Source organism: Camponotus floridanus, unplaced genomic scaffold, assembly GCF_003227725.1.
Source record: "Camponotus floridanus strain SB8 unplaced genomic scaffold, Cflo_v7.5 scaffold43, whole genome shotgun sequence".
Taxonomy (NCBI): domain Eukaryota; kingdom Metazoa; phylum Arthropoda; class Insecta; order Hymenoptera; family Formicidae; genus Camponotus; species Camponotus floridanus.
In genome coordinates this window covers 604,903-625,549 of record NW_020229581.1, presented here as the reverse complement: position 1 = coordinate 625,549, position 20,647 = coordinate 604,903, and the positions used below count along the sequence as shown (strand labels likewise).

The following is a 20,647-nucleotide window of genomic DNA, read 5'->3' as shown; positions in this document are numbered from 1 at the left end:
CACCCTGAATTAAATATGTGATTAGCGTCATTAGAGGATTTAATTTAAAGAATAGAATATAAAGAATATAAATATAAAGAATAGAATATAAAGACTAATTCACATTACAATCAAAATAAAATTCTATTTTATTCAATTTACATACTTGTGCAATATACACTATTGGATATGGTGCAACATAAAGTTGTAGAATAAAGCATATACTAATAGCCTCTCAAACAAGTTAGATTAGTCAACTTTTTCTTATCAATTGTTATTTAAAACTAATTAAAATGTATTCTTATTTAAAGAATTATAAATTAAAAGAAATATATTTTTTTTAATTTATAAGTTGTTAAATGAATATCTGTTTTAATCAGTTTTAACAGTTTGTTAGAATTAACTGTTAAAGTGCAAAGATTACATTTTCAAAAATCTCCTGTGCATGATTATAAATATGCAGAATCTTTTTTTGTTTAGCCAAGAATCTTCTGTTATAAGTAAGTAACTAAAACTTTTTGTTGTTAACCCATTTGTATTTCGTGCATTGACCATTGCAATAATCATCATTTTCGTTAATCCTGAAAAATTGATGTTTTTATATAAAACTTACTTTTGGAATTTTTATATTATACTTTAAAATTTCTCTAATACAAACATAGAAAAAAAATTAAAATAAGTCGTAATATGTTCTACATTATTTTCATTATTATATTGTTATTATTATTTATCTTTCTAATTTATCTTACTGGCAACCGTTTGATGGGCATGCACATTGGAAACACTGCGGTTTTAAGATATTGAAATACGTTTCTCCAATTGCCTCAGAAATTAGAGAAGAAACTTTCTTCAGACAGTTGTAGAACTGATGATCGCAAGAGCAAGCTGATCTGTTATAAAAAAAATTACAAAAGTTTGACAAAAAAGAAATTAATAAAAAATTATTAACGAAGTTAATGTAAACCAGATCTATCATTTTGCAAAGAAGGATGTAAAATATATGACTTGATATCAGAACTTGTATGTAATATGAATAAATGAATAAATGAATGTACATGTCATACATAAGCTGAGTTATATAATATTTTTTCAGAAGTTAAATATGAATGTTCAACACAACGAGTGTTGAAAATGAAGATATTTGAATTACCTCGTTCATTTATTTACCTCGTGAAAAGACCATTGTTATCGAGATTGCCCATCGTATTATCACTCTCGATATCGTACTTGCAATTATCATGTGCTCTGCAACAAGCATCCGTATCGTTGAATAGGCCGAGATCAGACTTACTTTTGGCGATATCTCCACCACCACACCAGAGTGTCCCTAAAACAGATATTATCAAGATGAAAAAGACGGCAAAAAAGTTCCAGTTAACAATGATAAAACAGCAAAATATTGCAATAATATTATTAATATTGTTGTAACAATATTGCTGCAATATTGTTGCAATTTTCTATGCTGTATGTAACTGATAGAAATAAGTTTCGTATATAAAATATAATAAAATTATATAGTTTATCACAAAATTTCTAAAAAGTACTTATAAATCAATAATAGAATAGTAAAAAAAAGAGAACTTAACAAATTTTAAATATTTAATTGCATTTAGGCCAAACATTTCTTTAAAAAATCAAAAAATACCGAGATACAAAAAGGCCAAGAGACATTTTAAAAACGTTTAAAAGGATGATAAGACATCTGTAAGTTGTTTTTTAAACATCTTCTAGAGATATGTGTTGTCTGGGTACGTTGCGAAAGTTATATGATTATTCAGTTTTACACACGTTAAGTTGCATTTAGGCAATATCTTTGATTGCATTCAAAAAAGAAAACAGATTTGTTAGAATAAAATCCTTGAACATACATCATGTGTATCAGTAGATTATTTTATCCAACGTTTATTGTTATTATCATGAAATTTTCCAACAAGCCTCTACAATGATTTGCAATGCAATAATTCCTTTTCAACGTTAGAAAGGATCAAAACGTATCTCTCTATTTAAAATTCTTTTACAATTAATTTATTCTATCTAATAAATACATAATTAATTCCACATGTAAAAATGCTTTAAAATAGTATTATTATTTTGTGTAGAATTTAATTCTAATATTTCTATATTTTATAAGCATTTTCACAATAATTTTAGATAAACGCATGCATTTTAGTGCGAATAAAGCACACGATTATCTCTTATAATTAATTCTCTCCTTCATAATGAACAATTTATTAAAATACAAGATTTGGCATTTATTTCTGAATCATGAATTATAAAATATCAGCATTTGCTTTTTTCTTTATCTTTCTTTATAATTCATTTTTATATGATAATTATATATGAATAATTAAGCATATGAAAATATGTATAATTAAATTTTACTACAAATTAGAAATTAATAAGCCAGTAATAACAAATATAGCAAAAGAAAAGCGAATTTGCGTTTCATATTCTGCATGTTATTATAACAGATAATTCTATCTCTTGGAATTATTCACGTCAAGTCTTAAATCATCAGTCAATTTGCATGTATTGTATTATAGCAGTGATAAACGTTCGTATTAATGTTATAATGTTTTGCAAAGTAATGTACCTGGAAATAATAATACGATTTAATCGGATTCCAAAGTAATTTTATGCACGATTATATTACATGCGATCAATTAATTCGTTAATTAATATTCATGACTTTTAGGTAAATTTAATTAAATATTCATGTAATTGTTCCGCATGTAATTGACGTAATACAATTAACTTAAAATTATATAATATAAATTATAAAGACAAACGCCTGTATATATTTCGTAATTCGCAATTAAAATATTTTATTTTAAAATCTCTATATTATTATCTTAATTATAGAATTAAGATTATATTAATTACAGTGAAAAAGTACATAGTAGAGAAAGAGAAACAGGGAGAAGAATTTATTTTTAATAAAATTTTAAAATTAATTTCTTGTTCCAAATATTAAGAATTTTACAAATTTTTCTAATTTTATTAATAATAATATTTTTAATATTTTCTAATTTTTTCGTTTATTTTGCTTATTTTAATAAATATTTAATATTTTTCTCTCCTATGCAATATTTTAAAAAATGTTCACATTCACATATTTTAAATTAAATTTTATAAAATTGCTATAGTAAAGTTTGTATTTTAATAGTAAAGTTTTTATTTTAATATTTTGTAATTGAATCTTACAAAAAAATTTTCGTCACTTTTTACACGTATTTCCGTGACCTATCCAATTAGTTTTAATAAATTTATAATTTTATACTGCATTTTACATATACATTTTACATATATATATATATATATATATATATATATATATATATATATATATGTATCTTTTCTCTATAAATATGTAAATAGAATAGTTCATGTTTTCTTTTTCTCTTTCTGCTTTCTTCTTAAACTGTTAATAAAAATAGAAATGAAAAAACGAAAATCTTTACATAAAAAAATTGAAGATATCACATAAAAAAGATTGTGAAATCGTTATATTTTTAGATAATAATTCTTCACAAAGTTAAAAAAACTATTGTAATTGGTAATATCATAAAAAATTCATCATAAAAAATGCATTATTCAGTGTATTCAGTGTATTCAGTGTATTATAAGAATATTTTTAATACACAAAATAAATTCAAAAAATATTTTCTTTGTAAAAGAGATATTTTGGCGAAATACTGAAAATAAATAATCCTAAATATTTATACAAGATATTCATACAATATAATATAATATTTATATAACATATAATATAATATTTATACAAGATATTCTATATTTTTGTATGTGTATTAAATAAATATTTAATAAAATATTCTTCATTTTTAACACTAAAAAATGTGCTCTATATAGAAAATGAGTTTTTTTTCTCTAAAATGTTCACTTTCATTTGCACTCTTTTTTCTGTAAATTGGATTATAAAATAATTGAATTACCTGGAAAAATAGTAGAGATGTGCTCTGTGAGATTGTGCTTTAATATATAATCGTAAAGTTTTTCGAGAAAATGGCTAAAGGTTCCACCATCATGTATGAGTGATTGCACCTTTTTCTCAAACTTTATCACTTCCTTTTCAAGAAATGATAGATGAGTTTTGTCGGAACCAGGTTTGCTCGGTGTGCAATCTATATTATTTCCGCTATTTTCGCAATCACCGAATTGAATAGCAATGCCGAGGAAAAATACGAACAGGCAGAGACGTGACATCGTGCTATTTATTTACCTAAATTGTATGGACAATAAGAATGTTCTCTTAATAAATGCAATGCACATGTTACTACATTGCATGTGAATAACAAATTGAAGAAAAATGAATTTAAAGATAAAATTAATTTATCTATTAATAGTTCTTATTAGCTTAACATTACAAGTGATAATATATTATCTATGTATAATCATAGATCGGAATCTTAATCATTCATCAGATGGAAATATAAAAAATATAAAAGTATTTAAGACAAAGTTTTTTTTAGAAATGTGTATAGAGTCTTCGTTTAATTTTTAATGAGGAATATTTATTGAAAATAAAAAATATATATAAATTAACAAGATATGAAGATATTTTATTGATGTCTTGAATAATAAATAATATTCAATATAGTATTTAAGCTAATACTACTGTGGAAAAATAAAATATCTTTTCATACAAAATATAAGTAACTAATAATTATTAATAAACTGTTAATAATAATTATATAATTATTAAATGTAGATTTAATATAGCAGCTATATTAATGTAAGATACAGAAGAAACAATTATAATATAAAGTATTTAAAAAAAATAGAAAAAAGATATAATACAAAATATCTCAATGTCAAAATATTTTAATAAGCGAATAAAACATATAATGAATAAAACAAATGAACAAAGTAATACATATGGCGAAAGTTATCTACAATAAATTCCATTAAATAGATTAGCAAGTCTTGAAGAGGTTTTCCAAGATTGGACTCTTAAGGAGATTTGAAATTTTGAAAAGAACTTTTTTCGATATTTATTAATCTATTTATGAAAAATGCATATTATAGTGATGCATATCATGTTTGCTTACCTCGCTACGACTGAACGATAAAAACTGACTTTCAATAACTTGACATCTTACTTAAATACCGCCGCTACATTTTCTACCAAACAAAACCAGTGTACCAAACAAACCCACACGTGTAGTATTCGCTAAATCGTATATTGTCATTTAACACTTGTGCAAATGTTAAGAATGATATTATAAAAATTCTATCAGCATACATATATATCATGTTATATTATTTAAACAAGTGTACAAAAATGTAAATGCTCAAGTAATTAATAATGCATATTGACAATTGAATTGAAATGAAACTTCGCGTGTTTATCGTTTCTTTTCTTTCTTTATCTTTAGATCATTAAACAATAAAATTATATGCATGCATTACACATACATTTATACGTAGAATACGCTAAATGGTTAATTATTAGCATCCTTCTCTATAGGAAGTAGAAATGTAACATCACAATTAATGAACAATTTATTGATAACTTGTATTTAATGAATGACTACACTATTTATATACGTAAAATACACTTTGATATTTTACGCATTTGACTATTAAAAAATGTGATATATATTTATTATTAAAAGATGCGATAAATATAGATATTAACTTGACAACTTCAATAATTAGATTGTAAGTAGACAAAATTTACTTATTAGCGCAAGAAAATGTTATACAACCTTTAATATATGTGTGTAATGTGACGGATATATATAAAGATGACAGCCTAAACTGCTTTAAAAAAATAACAGGTACAAAGTATAAATCGTTATGCAAATATATTATACAAAATATTTTACGATGTTTCACAGCATTTCATAATGCTTTTATTTAGGAGTTCTTTGCAGTTTCGTCTGTATCACAGTCTTCGACAGTATTTTGTCCTTGTAAAGCGCGACGTTTTTGCAAACGCGCGCAACGTGGACAACAGTGATTACGTTTAGCCCAACAAACGCGATGATGTACTGCCGAACACTGCGGACAAATAATTGAGCTCGCGTCCCATGGATAAATGATCTCATCATTGCCGCATATCTCACATAAATGTCCCCTGAAAAGCATCATTCTTATATTAATTAAATTAAATTAAATAAATAAATAATTCAATAACAAAAAAATTAGGGATATCATTAAAAATATGAATAATGAGATACTAATTACTTATAATTGAAATAAACATTATATAGTGTGAAAATAGATTTTAAAGAATACATTCTAAGAAATTATACATATATTATTTTAGTAGTTTTAACTTTTGACAAATAAATTCAGCATAAAAATTGAAGCGTGTCGAAATCGCTCAAATATATTCTTATACAGTAATTAAAATTAAAATTTAAAAAAATGTTTTAATTTAGAAAATAAAAGTTTCTAAATACCTACAATAAAGAAAAAGAGAAAAATTTCATATACTCATATCATTCTACAAATATTAAATTAAAAAATAATAGATAATAAAGATTTTATGAATTCGACATAAAAACCGAGTCACAATGATATAAAAGAAATATATCCTTTTTAATGCTCACCTTGCTTTACAGAGTTCACATTGCTGTGTAATATGTGCATGCATCGTATCATAAGCGGTCCGAAGCTCATCCAGAAGAATGCCACTCTGCAGATCGATAAGATCCTTGATGGAATAGTTACCTGAATTCTCGATCATGTGTGTGCGTAATCCGATTTTCCATGGTAATCCTTGAGTACAAGCGTCTAAGCATAGAACCAAGTATTTCTTCATCATCTGCATTTCTCCTCGCATTCGCTACAATTTAATCAATTAATTTGATTTAATTTTTCTATCCGAATATACATCTAGATATTATTAATTTATTAATTTTTTATTGCACTGCTTTCATCATATTAATTGAAATGTAAGTATTCTCAGATTAAAGTTATATTTATATTATATTACAAAGAAGTAATTTGATTAATAATTTGATATATATTGTAAGTAAATTATTTAAATCCTTCAGAGATTTATTTTAGTGAAAAAAAGATTTAACTTATACATATAAAATTAACATTTTATATCTAATAATATTTCTAAAAAAGTTAATTTTATTAATCTAAATATATATATTTTTCAGGTATGTATTATATATAATATGTGATTGTTTCACCTTTACAAGCGACAAATCTGGGACCAAAGTGAAGAGTTTCGGATTTAATTCTTCCAACGGCAATACAGAACGATCCTCCAAAAGCATAAGAAGTTGCGCCGCGGCACGAGACACCAGGCGTGGTTCCATGTCCCAGTTTCTGATCACTCTCGCAGGAATAACCATAGCTGTGTTCCAATGGCATCTCTGACAGTAATATAAACCGCTATAGTCACAAAGTCGCGGCTCCACCCATGCCGATTCTAGAATCGTTATATCTTTATATTAACAGATTATATACATATAATCATAAATATCATAAATATTATACAATTCAACAAAATGTCTATGGAAAATGTATTTACATTTGTACTTTATGTCGTTGATTTATTGAAAAATTTTTGTTATTATACAGGGTGTTTCTAAATCTATGTCAGAAATTTTAAGGGCGTATTCTAAGGGTAAAATAAGAAAAAAAGTTCTTATAAAAATGGGTCCAAAAATACTTTCCCTGAGTTATAGCCCCCTAAAGTTGGTGGAAAAAATCGCAAAATGTATTGTAACTCTCGGAGACTTTTTCACAGAACATTAAAGTTTTGCACAGAAAAATTATATAATAATTAATAATTAATAGTGACCTTTATTTTTTCAATACTTTTTGCAATTTTTTAATAGGTTTAGAAACACCCTGTATATTCATACATTTTCCTAATATAATCGCATGTGATAAGAAATTGAAACAGGAAAATGGAATTAAAGAATTTGCATCAAAGTGATAACGTATATGTGCACGTGATAACAATGTTAATGTAGATATAAATATCTTAAATACCTGTGTGCTTAAAAGAACTGCCGAAGCAAGATAGTGATAATCCTTTTGAGAAAGCTTGCAAGAAGACAATAATGTACTTACTATTATTATCTCATGGGATATCTTTGCGCGCAATTATTAAAGGACAAAATAATAAACAGACTTATAAAATAAATGATAAATATAAACACGTATAAAATAAACGATAACTACTTTATTTATATATTATTAGCAAAACACTTATCTGGCTCTCTTGTAATCTGAAAAATCATACTTACTAAATGTTATTCTAACTTTGCATTCCGCACAACGATAGCTTTGTTTTGAAAGGCCTTGCTCTGGACAAATGTCTTTCGTATGGGTGTAACCACCAGCCTCACTGGCGATCACATGCACGCAAATACGGCATACATTACTCAGACACTTCCAATGGCAACTAAATTTGCAATCTGAAATAAAAAAATATCACATAATCAGCAACAAGATTCGTAGTTATTCATTAATGCGATATTTTTATTTTTATAGATATTAGTGTCATTAGTCAAAATATGCTAAATTATTTAATATTTACCACTACACATATACCATGATTGTAACATCGTCCAGATTGCTCCGCTGCAGTGATCACAGTAAACTGGACCAGATGTAGTGATATGATATTTCTGTGGCACGAAGTGATGCCCAAGAATCACACAAGTTTCAAAGAGATTCTCATCCGAGGTCTCGCGCAACTCCTGTGCGCGTAAACGTAACTCAATCAACCGTCGCACAAGCCATTTACGTTCGTCTGAACACTCGGCGCTTTCCAGCACCATCGACTTACACTTCTGTACCATTTCTTGAAGATCTTCCTCAGAAGCATCCTAAACGAAAAAATAATTTGTATTCTTTCATTTTTTCATTTATACTAAAATGTATAATTATTCTTTAGCCAACAGATATATACAAATAATTAATTATATAATATAGAATACATTTTATTATATATATATATATATATATATATATATATATATTAACTTATTAATTTTAGATTGGACTTTATTCAAGTATTATCTTATATACCTTGGATAATGAAAGCATAGTCTCCACTGATTTTAGACTAAATGGAATAGTTCCCTTGCTGTCGGAGCTATCATCTGCTTCCCCTGTCAAGTAGTCAGAAGAGGATGATGGCGTTGATGTTCCTGTACCAGAACTATTCGCTTGTATCCTTGATTCATAATGTGAGTCAGTTTCTCCAACGATGGGAGAATTAGTTTTTATGTCTACCATTTTCTATAAAACACATATTACAAAGAAACAGATAAAGATAAGTGTGTTATATTTCCTTAAAATAAACTTTCCACATAATCATGTTTATTAGTGTGATAAGCATTTCCTATAATATTTTTGTTGCTCTTAATCTTTTAAATCAGTTTTAAACATTTCAACTCATTGAAGAAAAGAGGGCATTATTATATCATACTACTATTATAATCAGAAATAACACTAATATATTTTAAAAAAGCATTATGCACTACATAATATATATAGAAATATAATTTAAAGAAATTGAATATAATTTAAAAACAAAATTGGAAAGAAATTGAAAAATTTATTGTATATAATTGTACTTTATATAAATGCTTCTCTATGTCTTTTCCCTTTGTTTTTTCCACTTTTTTTAGACTATTCTTATCAATTTAACTTTAAAATATATCAATAATAATTAATCTGAAGAAATGTACATATCACTTTAGTCTGTTTTTAAAACAGCATGAGCGTGTAATATACCTATCCAATATATAAATAAATAATTTAATTCCAATTTGCGCACAATTCACAAAAACAAATTAAAAATTCAATAATAAATTAATGAACAAAATACAAAATTTTAAAGCCACTTTCGCTTCGCTTAAAATTTAGGTTACGTTCGACAGTTTGTTTTTCCTTTTAATCAAAAGGATGCGTTCCGAAATCAGCTGATCTAATGAAGTTCGTTTTCAAAGCGCGAAATTAAAGTTTGACAGATCACGCGATTTTTTTATTTGGCTTTCCATTTTCCACATTTTGTCCTGAAATTGTTTTGTGACTATTACTAGAATAAAAACTACTTTAATTAATCGATATCTATTAATTCAGTTAATGTTAAAAGTAAAACTTTATCATAGAAATGTAAAAAAAAGAAAAAAAAGCAGATTTTATTTTAAACAATTTATTTTTTCTCTACAAAAGATTTTATTTGTAATATCCGTGAAATTAGAAAATATAACGAGATTTTACAAAAAACTAACAGTATTTGCACAGTTAATAAATATTATTTTATAATTTTTTAATTTTATGATTAAATATAATATATAAAATTTTTAAATATATATTACCAATTTTTTATAGGACATGTTATAAAAAAAATATTTTTAAATAGTAAAATCACTGTGTAAAAATATATATCTTAAAATTGTATTAGGACGGTTTAACTTTTCTTTCACATATTATTACAAAAGATATATAAGAAGCATAATCATATGAATTTAAAATATGTATTTAAGAAAAAGATTTTTATGTGTGTGTGTACACTCTATGTAAATTAATTTCAGTCTTAGATGTAGGAAGCATATGTATATTTGGAAAATTCTATTCGTTTTCTTGTTAGAAGTTTACACTACACAATTATACTATATGAATTATATTAGATCTTGAAAAATCTATTAAAAAATCAGTATATGCACAAAGACGACGTTTTACATTCACATGTTCAGATCATTAATTTCTTATTAAAAATATGCATCCTACGTTATGATAGTTCTATTCATAATATCCTAAACAAGGAATCATGAAAACCTGAAAATAGTGTCAGAATTTTCAAATCGACATTTGGATTTTTTATATCAAAGTGTATGAATCCAAATACAGATTTTTAATAAAAATTTTTAACACTATACTGCTTAAAATTATAAATAATATATGATCTATTATCAATTTATTAACAGGCGAGAGGAAGTTCAAAGTATACATCCTAGAACGCATACAATATCTATACAATCCTTCCTGCGCAATTATTAATATTTTCTGGCACAGTCAAATTCTCGTAGCATTATCGTTCAAGCTACTCCTGAAATCTAAGTTTATATAAATATATATAAATATAATTTCAAGTTTTTTATTTATATATATTTATACAAATATATATTCCAAAAGTAATGCCTTTGATTGAAATAATATGGAATGCTCCGTTCGATCTAAAGATCATGCATAATATATTGCGTTATAATTTCTGAGAGATATTTTGTCAGAAATATATGGAGTTTGATCCATTTCACACATGTCAGCATGAAATCACGCATTTTGAAAAGGAAAGAAAAATGGCGGGTGGGAAAAAGGCGAGGACTACTAACTATAATATAATGGACTTAATACTTATGCTTTGGTTTTTAAGAAAACATCCTGCAGAAACTGTGACATCATTATTCATAAAAAAGCATCAAAGAGAAAAAGAGAAAAAAAAATTATTCATATATTATTTCGAGAAATTTGAAACACAAACGCGTATCTATATATTATTGTTATTATTTATATGTAGAACAAGATCATTATCTCATGAAATACAAGAGTGTGTGTACATGTCTGATATACATTGGGACTCGAATTTTATACTTGATCGAGCTTTCGGCAAATTAACAGTTGAAACTAAGAAAGACGAGCGATATGCACGAATTTTCTCGTTGTTATTAATATTCAAAAAGACATATTCTTGCAGGATATGTACCTACCTCTAAAAAACTCAAACATCTGAGAAGATAGATATTTAAACGATATTCTAATCTTTCAAACTTTCAGGTATATTTTAAATTCTTACATTACGATTTCTGCTTTTAACATACTTTTTTTGCTTTAGAGTAAATTTTTCAAATATTTATTAGTCATATTTATTAGTCATATTTAATTAAACATGCACGTTGAAAATATATGCATAAGGAACCCACATTCCTTTTGGTAAAATCAAAATTCAAGTCCCACTGATATCAGTGAAAATAATATAACAAAGAAAGGCATCAATATGTATATGATTATGTCTACAATATTACTGAGCCATTGTGATTATAAACGCGAAAATACAACTTTGATCATTTGTGTAACAAATACAGTTTGAAAATACAACTTTGATCATTTGTGTAACAAATACAGTTTGAATTATAAAAATTACACTCGTTGGATAGAGAATTATCCAATGCTCAAAACATGATTTATCAAACATTATCATTACAAATAGATAACAAAAGCTAAAATAAGAGTGAGCGGTGAGTAGGATAAAGAGCAAAACAGAGGATGATGAAAGAGAGAAGGAAATTATCGCATTCATACAGCATCATTGTATCATCACTACTTAAAAAAAGGAAAAAGAAACAAAGAATGAATCATTTATAGTATGGATACGCTTCACTCTGGAATAAATCTAACAGAACGATTATGAGACACATGAAGCGTCTTCTTGTCGATATGTATATAAGTAGCATAATGAAAGGAGAACACTCTTGGCGCTACGCTTACTCGTACATCAAAAGAAGAACGTATTAGAGGTATTTCCTCTAAGATACACCACACTTGCATTAAAGTTCCAATCCATGTCCTATTACGAGAACGCTGCTTTTTTCACTTTGAACGACAAGATCGACGAGAAAGATACACTGAACTTTAGATTCAATATGCAGGACATAGATCTATTTCCTACATCGATATGCCAAAAATAATCACGTAATACGACACGTCGAATCTCTAAATTCTCACACGTCCGATGACGCGATCTCTTGTATTCATCTGTGATTGTCCTGATTGATCTGCTCGACATGAATGTGATCTGTTGGTTTACTTTGATTACTCGCATCTGATAGAGAATCGCTGTCACTGTTTGGAGCTGCGCGAACCGGCGACGGACTGTCCACTGGTCGGAAGGAGAAACTAGGTGAATCTGCGCTCGATAACGATTCAGGTGTACCGACAGAACTAATAGTCCCTGGAAGTGGACTGGACATTGCATCTAGCCTAAGAGAAATGATTAGAGAATTTGATAAACTGTATAAAACCATTTCATATATATTCATTTATGTTGTTTAGAAAACGATCGATTCTTCAATAATGTGACTCAATATTTGAAAATCTGAAAAGATATTTAGTACAGTAAATTAACTAAATTGAGATCTTGGCAAGTCAATTTTGATAAATTAATTTTCTTTTATCTTATTTAACTTGTAATTTCTTCAAAAATTTGATTTTATATAACAAAAACTGTAACTATAATTTACTAATTTTATTATTTTATTTTAGAAACATATATAAGAAGGATCGATAAAAGCATACCTGGATGTAACCGATGTCAATAAACCAGACGTGCGCTTTGCAGGTGGCTGCAAGTTGTGATCCATCCCGGTCTCGTCTAATTCGAACTTTCTTTTAACTGGCCCCAAACAGCTTGGCCTTATCGCTATAGGACTTAAGCTGCGCCTATTATTTCATAAGATATCAATAAAAAAATAATAATATGAATATGAATAAATAATGTATAAGTTTTAACAAGTATCTTTTTTTAAGAATATTATTTCTACCAGCTATAAATGAACATTATATGAACATTATAATCTATACAGAAAATAAATGATATATTTTTATTTATATATAATCTTCTAGTAATAACTTTAAACAAGATAAATTTGCAGTGCAAAATATAATCTACCTTGTGGCAAATGCTTTTCTCGTAGGACTAGGAGACAAATTATTCTTCCAAAGATGAATGCCAGGAGAATAACACTGTCTTTGATTAAATCCTGATCTTGTGGGTGAAGGTGAAGAACACTGGGATGAGCCAATAGATAGATTTAAACTTAGAGGATCTAACGACCTCTTTGGTCGTTCCATTTTGTTAAGCTGCTGTGTAGAAGGCTCTGAATCTTTGAACGATAGTCCTTCCGCCTCCAAAGTGAGATCTTCCCATGACTGAGATATTTGCATGGCACTATGAATTTCCTTCTCATGTGCAGCTTCCCGGCCAGCAACATCTACACATTCTTCCTGTCTTAATTGACTCACACGTGGTGTCAATCTAGGAACATTACCAGGACTCTAAAAATAAGAAAAAATTGATATAAAAAAAGATCATATCATTGAATAGTTTCTTCAAAATTAGATAATATATCACATTGTGAAATAAATATTATATATTGTCATTGATCATGTTTTTTTCATTAATTACAATATCAATTTAATTTTATTTTATAAAATAGAAGACAAATGATATATTTTTATTAGAGTAACAAGAGAGTAACTACAGATAATACCAGGTATCAAATAATTATATTGATTGTTGATTAATGAAAAATAAAAGAGAACACAAGTAACATGATCTTACGCTAGTGCTGAAGCGTCGTGATCGCGTAGAATTAGAAAATATATTGTAGGTTGACACAGCATCCCTGCAAATAATAATATAAAAAATGTTTAAAGATAATTTAATTTTTTGATATTTGCATAATCGTTGTTTATATATATGTATTTGTATATTAAAGATCTTTCCACTAAATTATATTTGAAAATAGGCAGAATCTGAATCTTCATTAATTTATAGCAAATATTATACAAGTCATATATTTGTCTAGCGTGAATTAAAATTTATTAAATAAAAACAGAAAAAAGAGAATTATATATTTTAATGTATATCATATTTTTATCAATATTTAAATTTTAATATGTAAATATTAATAAAAATAAAATAATAATGGTAAAAAATATAGATATGTTTTTTACAGTACAACTTATACCTCTTTTTCTAAAAACTTAATATAAAAATAAAACATAATACTTATGTATTCTTACATTTTTATATAACATATATTCTATTTTTTATTTTTATTCAACTCATATTAAATTTTGCTTCCAAAGAATAGTCTAATATTATATAAAATATATATATATATATATATATTTTATATTATAAAATGTAATATTTTATATTATACATATATGACATTATTTTTCATTATGAACGTGCATGTGAAAAAAGAATTGTTTTCTTATTTAACACTATGCAATACTGCTACTTTTACAAACATTAAACAGTTTAAGCAAGCAATATTTCAATTATTGCAAGAAAAAAAAACAATCCCTACAAATAACAATTTCTGACATAAAAATCATTATTGTAATTACAATTATGTAGCACATATTAAATTTTAGGGTAGAGTCTCAAAAACCTGAACTGTATTATTATCCTAAATCAGAGATAACAAATAACCATATTCAAGGACGCAATCAGAATACTCTCTTGGATAAACAGCAAAGAGCAATCTCTCTTGGATAAACAGCAAAGAGAATCTGCAGACATGCTCACCTCGACGATGATGTAGACGGCGTCGTGACGGACATGGTCGCGCTAATCTCGTTAATCATCGGCGCACTGCTGGATCGCTTCAGGCTTACGATCGGGCAGTCAACATCCATGATTGACGGGGCAGCACGCGGCAGTCCCAAATGTATCGAAACAACGTGGGGCAGCGTCCACGTGGTGGAAGCACATAGAAGAGATCCCGTGAATATCCCGAGAGTATCCGATGACGTCGTCTTCCGTTATTGGGGCTGTCGCCAGGACTTTCCGACTGTGGCAAAATACGACCCCCTGTGTAGCACCGTACGTCGTCCTCGTCGGCTATCGTTGCTGCAGCGGGCATCGAAGTATTTATCTATTCATTATCTTCAGGAAGATACGAAGGAACATGCTGAATCCTCTCCACGACTTCCCTGAGACTCATCTTCCGGAGGACGACACGATTGTCACGATTGTATACGAGTTTCACAAATAAGCCATCTAAGGAGCAGTCGAGGTGACTCGGGACCGGTTCACGATGGGACCGACAGATCGGAGTCGGGCGAGTCTGGCCAAGTGTCGTCGCTGCTGCTGTCGATATTAGAAGAGAAGCTGGATGCTGTTGTATTTGTGCAAGGTTCGTTCGGTGATGCGACATATTTTATCGATCATCTTCCTTTGTAATTCCTGTACAAGCACGTGGCAAGATTATGGAGATACATCTGGAAGAGAGAACTGTAAATTAAACTTTCTGAAAAAAAAAGGATTGGACAAGCGAGTGGATAAATTTAATTTGTACATACAATAATCACGCTCGGTATCTGACTATTTGTGATTGGCGCGTACTCTCATGTCTATCTATCCAAGTCCAAAAGCACATGCCAATCGCAAACAGCTGTTCGTTGAATAATTTTTGTGCTAAATACATTTGTTGAAATTGAAATGAAAAGAAATAGATCGCACGTGATTGGTTACGCCATATTGTTTTTCTAGACGCATCAAGAATAACACTTTTTTTTTGCTTGTCCGATTTTTTCCAATTTTTTACTTCGGACAAAATTTGAATTTAAGTACCATACAGTACCATAACAAAATTTCTGAAGCACGAAGAAATATTTTATTGCAAGACTGCAATATTATAAATATAAGACACGCAAAAAAGCCTTTTTACCTTGTATATAAAATATTTATATATATCTTATGTTTTATCTTATTGTATATCTCGTATATAATTCTTTATATACATATATATATTTATATTTTATGTCTTTGATATGCTATTGTAAATATATTGCTATATAATTATTAAAGTTCAGACACAATCAAAGGAGATTAGGAAATATAGAATTGAGTATAAGAAATCAAACTCATATCTAGACTATACACATTAAAGATTAATATTTTAATCTTAATTCTTTACAATTCCTTACTTTTAATTCCATATTTCTTATTCCTTGTATTGTATCTGAATTCTTATTCTTGGAAATCTCTTACAATTCGACATCTCTATGATATACTATAATATTTACAAAATTGCAATAATGCTGCAATATATGTAGAGATATATTATACATAATTGAAAGTTTATGCGTTCTATTTGAAAACAACGAGCCAAATACCTACGTAGTATTTTCACATATCGTGCTGCGATATCCTCGATAACTTCCCGCGAGCTACGCCAATTCAAAACCGGACGTTCTTTCCACGACAGTTCTAATTGTAAGGCTAATATTACATTTGCCGTACGACAAATTTTTTAAGCACATTGATTGGTTGCGGAATAATAATTTTTTGAATCTTTAAAAATTTTCTATTCTGCAGCCAATCAGTGTGCTTAAAAAATTTGTCGTACGACAAATGTAATATTAGCCTAAGAAAGAGTTTTCTTTACCGTCTTGTCAAGCGCGACGATTTTTCTTTTCGAAAATACGTCGTGTCGCGAGCGGAAGCCGCGGAGGAAAATCCGGATGTCGTCACTCGCGTCCTTCGCGAGAATGTTGCAACGTGATCGTCGTGGTATGTAATTTTTCTTTCAGCGAAATCGTTGTAAATTTATCGCATCACGCGCGCCACAATAGATTAAATTTCACGATCCGGGCCGCTAAGAAGCGAGGAGGCCCGGTCGCCTGCTCGCCCGGTTTTCCTCGCGAAACTCAGTCTGTCTGTGTTCACGGTTCCCGATGCGGCTTCTGTCACGCCAATTGTCAAAACGACAGCGCGTAATATAACCTCTCCTCCGAGTTTCTCGATCGTAGGATCATATCCAGTGAACGATGCTGTCGCTTATCCCGTGCTCGATCGTCGTTGATTTGAATTTCAATCGAACGACGATAACGATAACAATGACGTCGACAACGATATTTTCGCCATCCTCCAGTCGAATATCCTGATCATGCTTATTTGCATCCATGTTAACCTCTTTGATATCGTGAATTCGAGCTTCCAGCATAATTCATTAAAGAAACTCGCGATTTAAATTAGTAAATTTTGAGAAGAGATACGAAGATTATTGATGATGGTAAACGTTTCGTTTGCCCTGATGAAAAAAAGTTATAAATTTCTGGTAAAGTTTGGCATCTAGCTAAATTTCTTTTTCATTTTTGTTGCATAGATTGACTCCTTATGATGGATGTGAGCACCGGTATTAATGACGATGTATCCTTCCGCTTGGGGGAAATGTTTGACAGTTATGAAGAACTGGAACAAAAGCTAGACAGATTTTCAAAGCACAGTCTGGTGCATTACTGGAGGAGAGATAGTAGGACTGTGAGTGGAGCTCATATGAAGACTGCAAGACCCATCAGTGAACGATTAAAATATTATTCTGTCAAATATGCTTGCATTTATGGTGGCCAGAAATTCCTACCACGTGGTGCTGGCAGAAGACAATCTCAGTTAGTTTCCTATTTTTTGAGCAATATAAATATTTATATAAGTATTAATATTTATGTTAATTTTTTTTAATTTTTTTAATTTGTATATTTATATAAGTATTAATATTTATCTATAGTTTTAATACATGCTGTTTTTATTGATATATAGATCTATACGAACAAATTGTCCTGCTCACATTATGCTCAGAGCATCTAAAGATGGCACCAAGTTGGAAGTGACTAGTGTCAATAATGAACATAATCATGAAATTTCAGAAGTATGTAGATTTCAGCAACTTATTTTATTATCCCATTACAAGAAATTTTATAGCATCCAGAGCATAAAGTGATTCATAAGAATGAATTAAAAACTTGCAACATTTTTTTAAACAAGATTTCATTTTCAAATAAACAAATATCACTTTATGATAATTTTTAATGCTACGCAATGTTATATGTTTCAATTAGATTTTTATAAAAAAAATATTTTATTCAATAGGAACTATTTAAAAATCTTCCACAAGAGAGAAAACTCTGTGGTGAAATTAGACAAGAAGTTCAAGACCTCTTACAATTGCATATTGATCGTAAGAGACTAAGGGAGTATGTACGATTGCGTACTAACAAAGTACTTCGATCCAAAGATCTGTTCAACATAGCAGCAGCTAATAAGCAGAAGAGAATCATCACACCAGAGCGAGCATATCAGTTAATTAAGAAGATTCATGACATTGAAAAAATGCAGGCTAGAAATAGCAATAGAAAGATATATCCTGAATCTGAAGATGAAATAGCGCAAACTATAAAAAGAATGAAGAAGGAACAGGAAACTGCCTGGGGTCAAGATGTAAGACATAACTATATTTGCTTTATATTCACTTTCTTGTATGAATAATGTAAAAAAAAATTTTGTCTTTAGGGATTATCGACAGAATTAGAAGTGAGCGAGGGAAACGATGGTGAAGATTCATATAGCGGTCAGTTGACGCAAGAAGAAGTAGTCGATGAAATCGATACAAACGAAGATGAATTATTGAGAGCGGACAATGAAGGTGATATAATAGCAGCCGATGGAGAAATAGTAGGTGAATTGGTAATGGAGAATGGCGATCCATCAGTGATAGTCGAGTCTATCGTTAATGCGGACGGTTCCGTTTTCGTCGATGAGAGGGAATTTAACAATTACTGCAACAATCACTTGTCGCACACAGTAGATGATAGTCAATCGCCAAAATCGCGTGGTAAATTGATTTTTTTTTCTATAATATATAATACATGTATAATAGAAAGATGTATAAATTAAGAGAGATTTATATGTCAGTTTTAGATATAGAAGCTATCGCTTCAACTACCATAGAGAAAGTCACAAAGGAAACGTCTGTTTCGCCTAATCACAAGTCGCAAGCTGACTCTTTAACACTGCAACAGTCGCCGAAATCACCTAACAGTTTTCATGAAGCGGACTCGAGAATTTGGATTATGAAGGAAAATACTTCCATGGAAACGGAACCAGAAAGCGGACCCGAGAGTGAAACTATGACAACCAAGCAAGTCCCTATGGTGAAATCGGATATGGAGACGCCTGAAGTAGTATTGTCCGATGAAGCGAGTCACCAATTGCTTCAGGAACAACTGGCGGTATTGCGCGCCGAAAAAGGGAAACTGTACCACGAAACTGAAGTATTGAAACTGAAGAAGGACAAGCTGAAGTTGCAAATTAATTGCTATTCAAACGAAATAAGGAAACAAGAGATGGAGAGGGAGAAGCTTAGGCTCGAAATCAAGTTACTTCAGTCTAAAGTTATGGAAGACACTAACGATGTATCACATTACATCTTTGTGCCTTAAGTTTTTTGATTCTATTGTAAAGTAATTGTAAATAGTACCTTACTTACATTGCTTAAGAAGATATATTTGCATGTAAAGATTACATGCTCATATATCTAGATATATGTTTATCGCTATAACAGAGTTTTATCTGTGAGATTATCAAAATGAATACATTGCAAACTCAGCAATAAAAGTAGATTTTGCTACTAATTCTGGTAAGATGAGATATTCTTCCTTATAAAATGTGTGATATGTAATAAATAATAAATATGATTATATATCACATAAAAATATATATATGAATTTTATATGGCAATTTATGAGTTAATTAATTCTAAAACATTTCTCTTGATTTCTCACATATACAATTTTAACTTATGAAATAAAGTGATATTTTTATTTATCCTAATCAATTTTAATATGGATAAATATTACTATTTTTAATAGTAATATTAATCCATATCAAAACTAATTTTTAGTACTATTAGTATGGATTGATAGTAATATTTTTTAAGAATTTTGTTCAACATAATATTCGGTATATTTTATTTTATGGAGAAACAGACTGTCTTTAAAAAATTATTTTTATAAGGCTATAGATATATATATGTATCTATATGTATCTATATATATATGTATCATTTTATGAATTATATTTTTACAAAATAAT

The 20,647-nt window shown here is 28.7% G+C and overlaps 4 protein-coding genes across 6 annotated transcripts; 1 reads left to right on the top strand and 3 right to left on the bottom strand.

Moving 5' to 3' along the window:
• Positions 1–321: 321 nt before the first annotated feature.
• On the bottom strand, positions 322–5,238 carry LOC105255245 (phospholipase A2). Its single transcript, XM_011264410.3, has 5 exons — positions 5,049–5,238; positions 3,933–4,219; positions 1,147–1,306; positions 729–869; positions 322–560 (listed from the first exon to the last, which is right to left on the bottom strand). The coding sequence occupies exons 2-5, from the start codon at positions 4,201–4,203 to the stop codon at positions 488–490; spliced, it is 645 nt and encodes a 214-aa protein (XP_011262712.1). The 5' UTR covers positions 4,204–4,219; positions 5,049–5,238; the 3' UTR covers positions 322–487.
• Positions 5,239–5,599: 361 nt separating this feature from the next.
• On the bottom strand, positions 5,600–9,843 carry LOC105255246 (differentially expressed in FDCP 8 homolog). Of its 3 annotated transcripts, none has more exons than XM_011264412.3 (8): positions 9,718–9,843; positions 9,007–9,219; positions 8,513–8,804; positions 8,220–8,390; positions 7,963–8,016; positions 7,152–7,393; positions 6,558–6,793; positions 5,600–6,079 (listed from the first exon to the last, which is right to left on the bottom strand). In XM_011264412.3, the coding sequence occupies exons 2-8, from the start codon at positions 9,214–9,216 to the stop codon at positions 5,860–5,862; spliced, it is 1,425 nt and encodes a 474-aa protein (XP_011262714.1). In that variant the 5' UTR covers positions 9,217–9,219; positions 9,718–9,843; the 3' UTR covers positions 5,600–5,859. The 3 variants fall into 3 exon arrangements, with proteins under 3 accessions (XP_011262714.1, XP_011262715.1, XP_019884347.1); XM_011264413.3 differs by lacking the exon at positions 9,718–9,843 and adding an exon at positions 9,558–9,576; XM_020028788.2 differs by lacking the exons at positions 7,963–8,016; positions 9,718–9,843 and having other exon boundaries at positions 5,601–6,079; positions 9,007–9,331.
• Positions 9,844–11,094: 1,251 nt separating this feature from the next.
• LOC105255247 (protein FAM122A) lies at positions 11,095–16,131 on the bottom strand. The gene is made up of 6 exons (XM_011264415.3): positions 16,078–16,131; positions 15,302–15,996; positions 14,324–14,387; positions 13,652–14,037; positions 13,279–13,422; positions 11,095–12,963 (listed from the first exon to the last, which is right to left on the bottom strand). Exons 2-6 carry the CDS (start codon positions 15,409–15,411, stop codon positions 12,735–12,737), a joined length of 933 nt encoding a protein of 310 aa, XP_011262717.1. The 5' UTR covers positions 15,412–15,996; positions 16,078–16,131; the 3' UTR covers positions 11,095–12,734.
• A 1,290-nt stretch (positions 16,132–17,421) lies between these two features.
• LOC105255248 lies at positions 17,422–20,220 on the top strand. Its single transcript, XM_011264416.3, has 6 exons — positions 17,422–17,792; positions 17,886–18,168; positions 18,317–18,425; positions 18,647–18,994; positions 19,067–19,388; positions 19,469–20,220. Exons 2-6 carry the CDS (start codon positions 17,897–17,899, stop codon positions 19,993–19,995), a joined length of 1,578 nt encoding a protein of 525 aa, XP_011262718.1. The 5' UTR covers positions 17,422–17,792; positions 17,886–17,896; the 3' UTR covers positions 19,996–20,220.
• Positions 20,221–20,647: the final 427 nt, after the last annotated feature.

Bases quoted from the DNA above. Each gene is read 5' to 3' on its own strand.
- LOC105255248 (XM_011264416.3), top strand. From the start codon at position 17,897: ATGATGGATGTGAGCACCGGTATTAATGACGATGTATCCTTCCGCTTG. The intron at 18,995-19,066 runs GTAAGACATAAC...TTTTGTCTTTAG, and splicing joins AAACTGCCTGGGGTCAAGAT to GGATTATCGACAGAATTAGA. The intron at 19,389-19,468 runs GTAAATTGATTT...TTTATATGTCAG, and splicing joins TCAATCGCCAAAATCGCGTG to TTTTAGATATAGAAGCTATC.
- LOC105255245 (XM_011264410.3), bottom strand. From the start codon at position 4,203: ATGTCACGTCTCTGCCTGTTCGTATTTTTCCTCGGCATTGCTATTCAA. The intron at 870-1,146 runs GTAAATAAATGA...TTTTTATAACAG, and splicing joins AACAATGGTCTTTTCACGAG to ATCAGCTTGCTCTTGCGATC. The intron at 561-728 runs GTAAGATAAATT...TCAATTTTTCAG, and splicing joins TGCCCATCAAACGGTTGCCA to GATTAACGAAAATGATGATT.
- LOC105255247 (XM_011264415.3), bottom strand. From the start codon at position 15,411: ATGGATGTTGACTGCCCGATCGTAAGCCTGAAGCGATCCAGCAGTGCG. The intron at 14,038-14,323 runs GTAAGATCATGT...TCTTATTTTTAG, and splicing joins CACGACGCTTCAGCACTAGC to AGTCCTGGTAATGTTCCTAG. The intron at 12,964-13,278 runs GTATGCTTTTAT...CATTTCTCTTAG, and splicing joins TTGACATCGGTTACATCCAG to GCTAGATGCAATGTCCAGTC.
- LOC105255246 (XM_011264412.3), bottom strand. From the start codon at position 9,216: ATGGTAGACATAAAAACTAATTCTCCCATCGTTGGAGAAACTGACTCA. The intron at 7,394-7,962 runs GTATTTAAGATA...TAACGATTCTAG, and splicing joins CAGTTCTTTTAAGCACACAG to AATCGGCATGGGTGGAGCCG. The intron at 6,080-6,557 runs GTGAGCATTAAA...GATGCTTTTCAG, and splicing joins TGTGAACTCTGTAAAGCAAG to GGGACATTTATGTGAGATAT.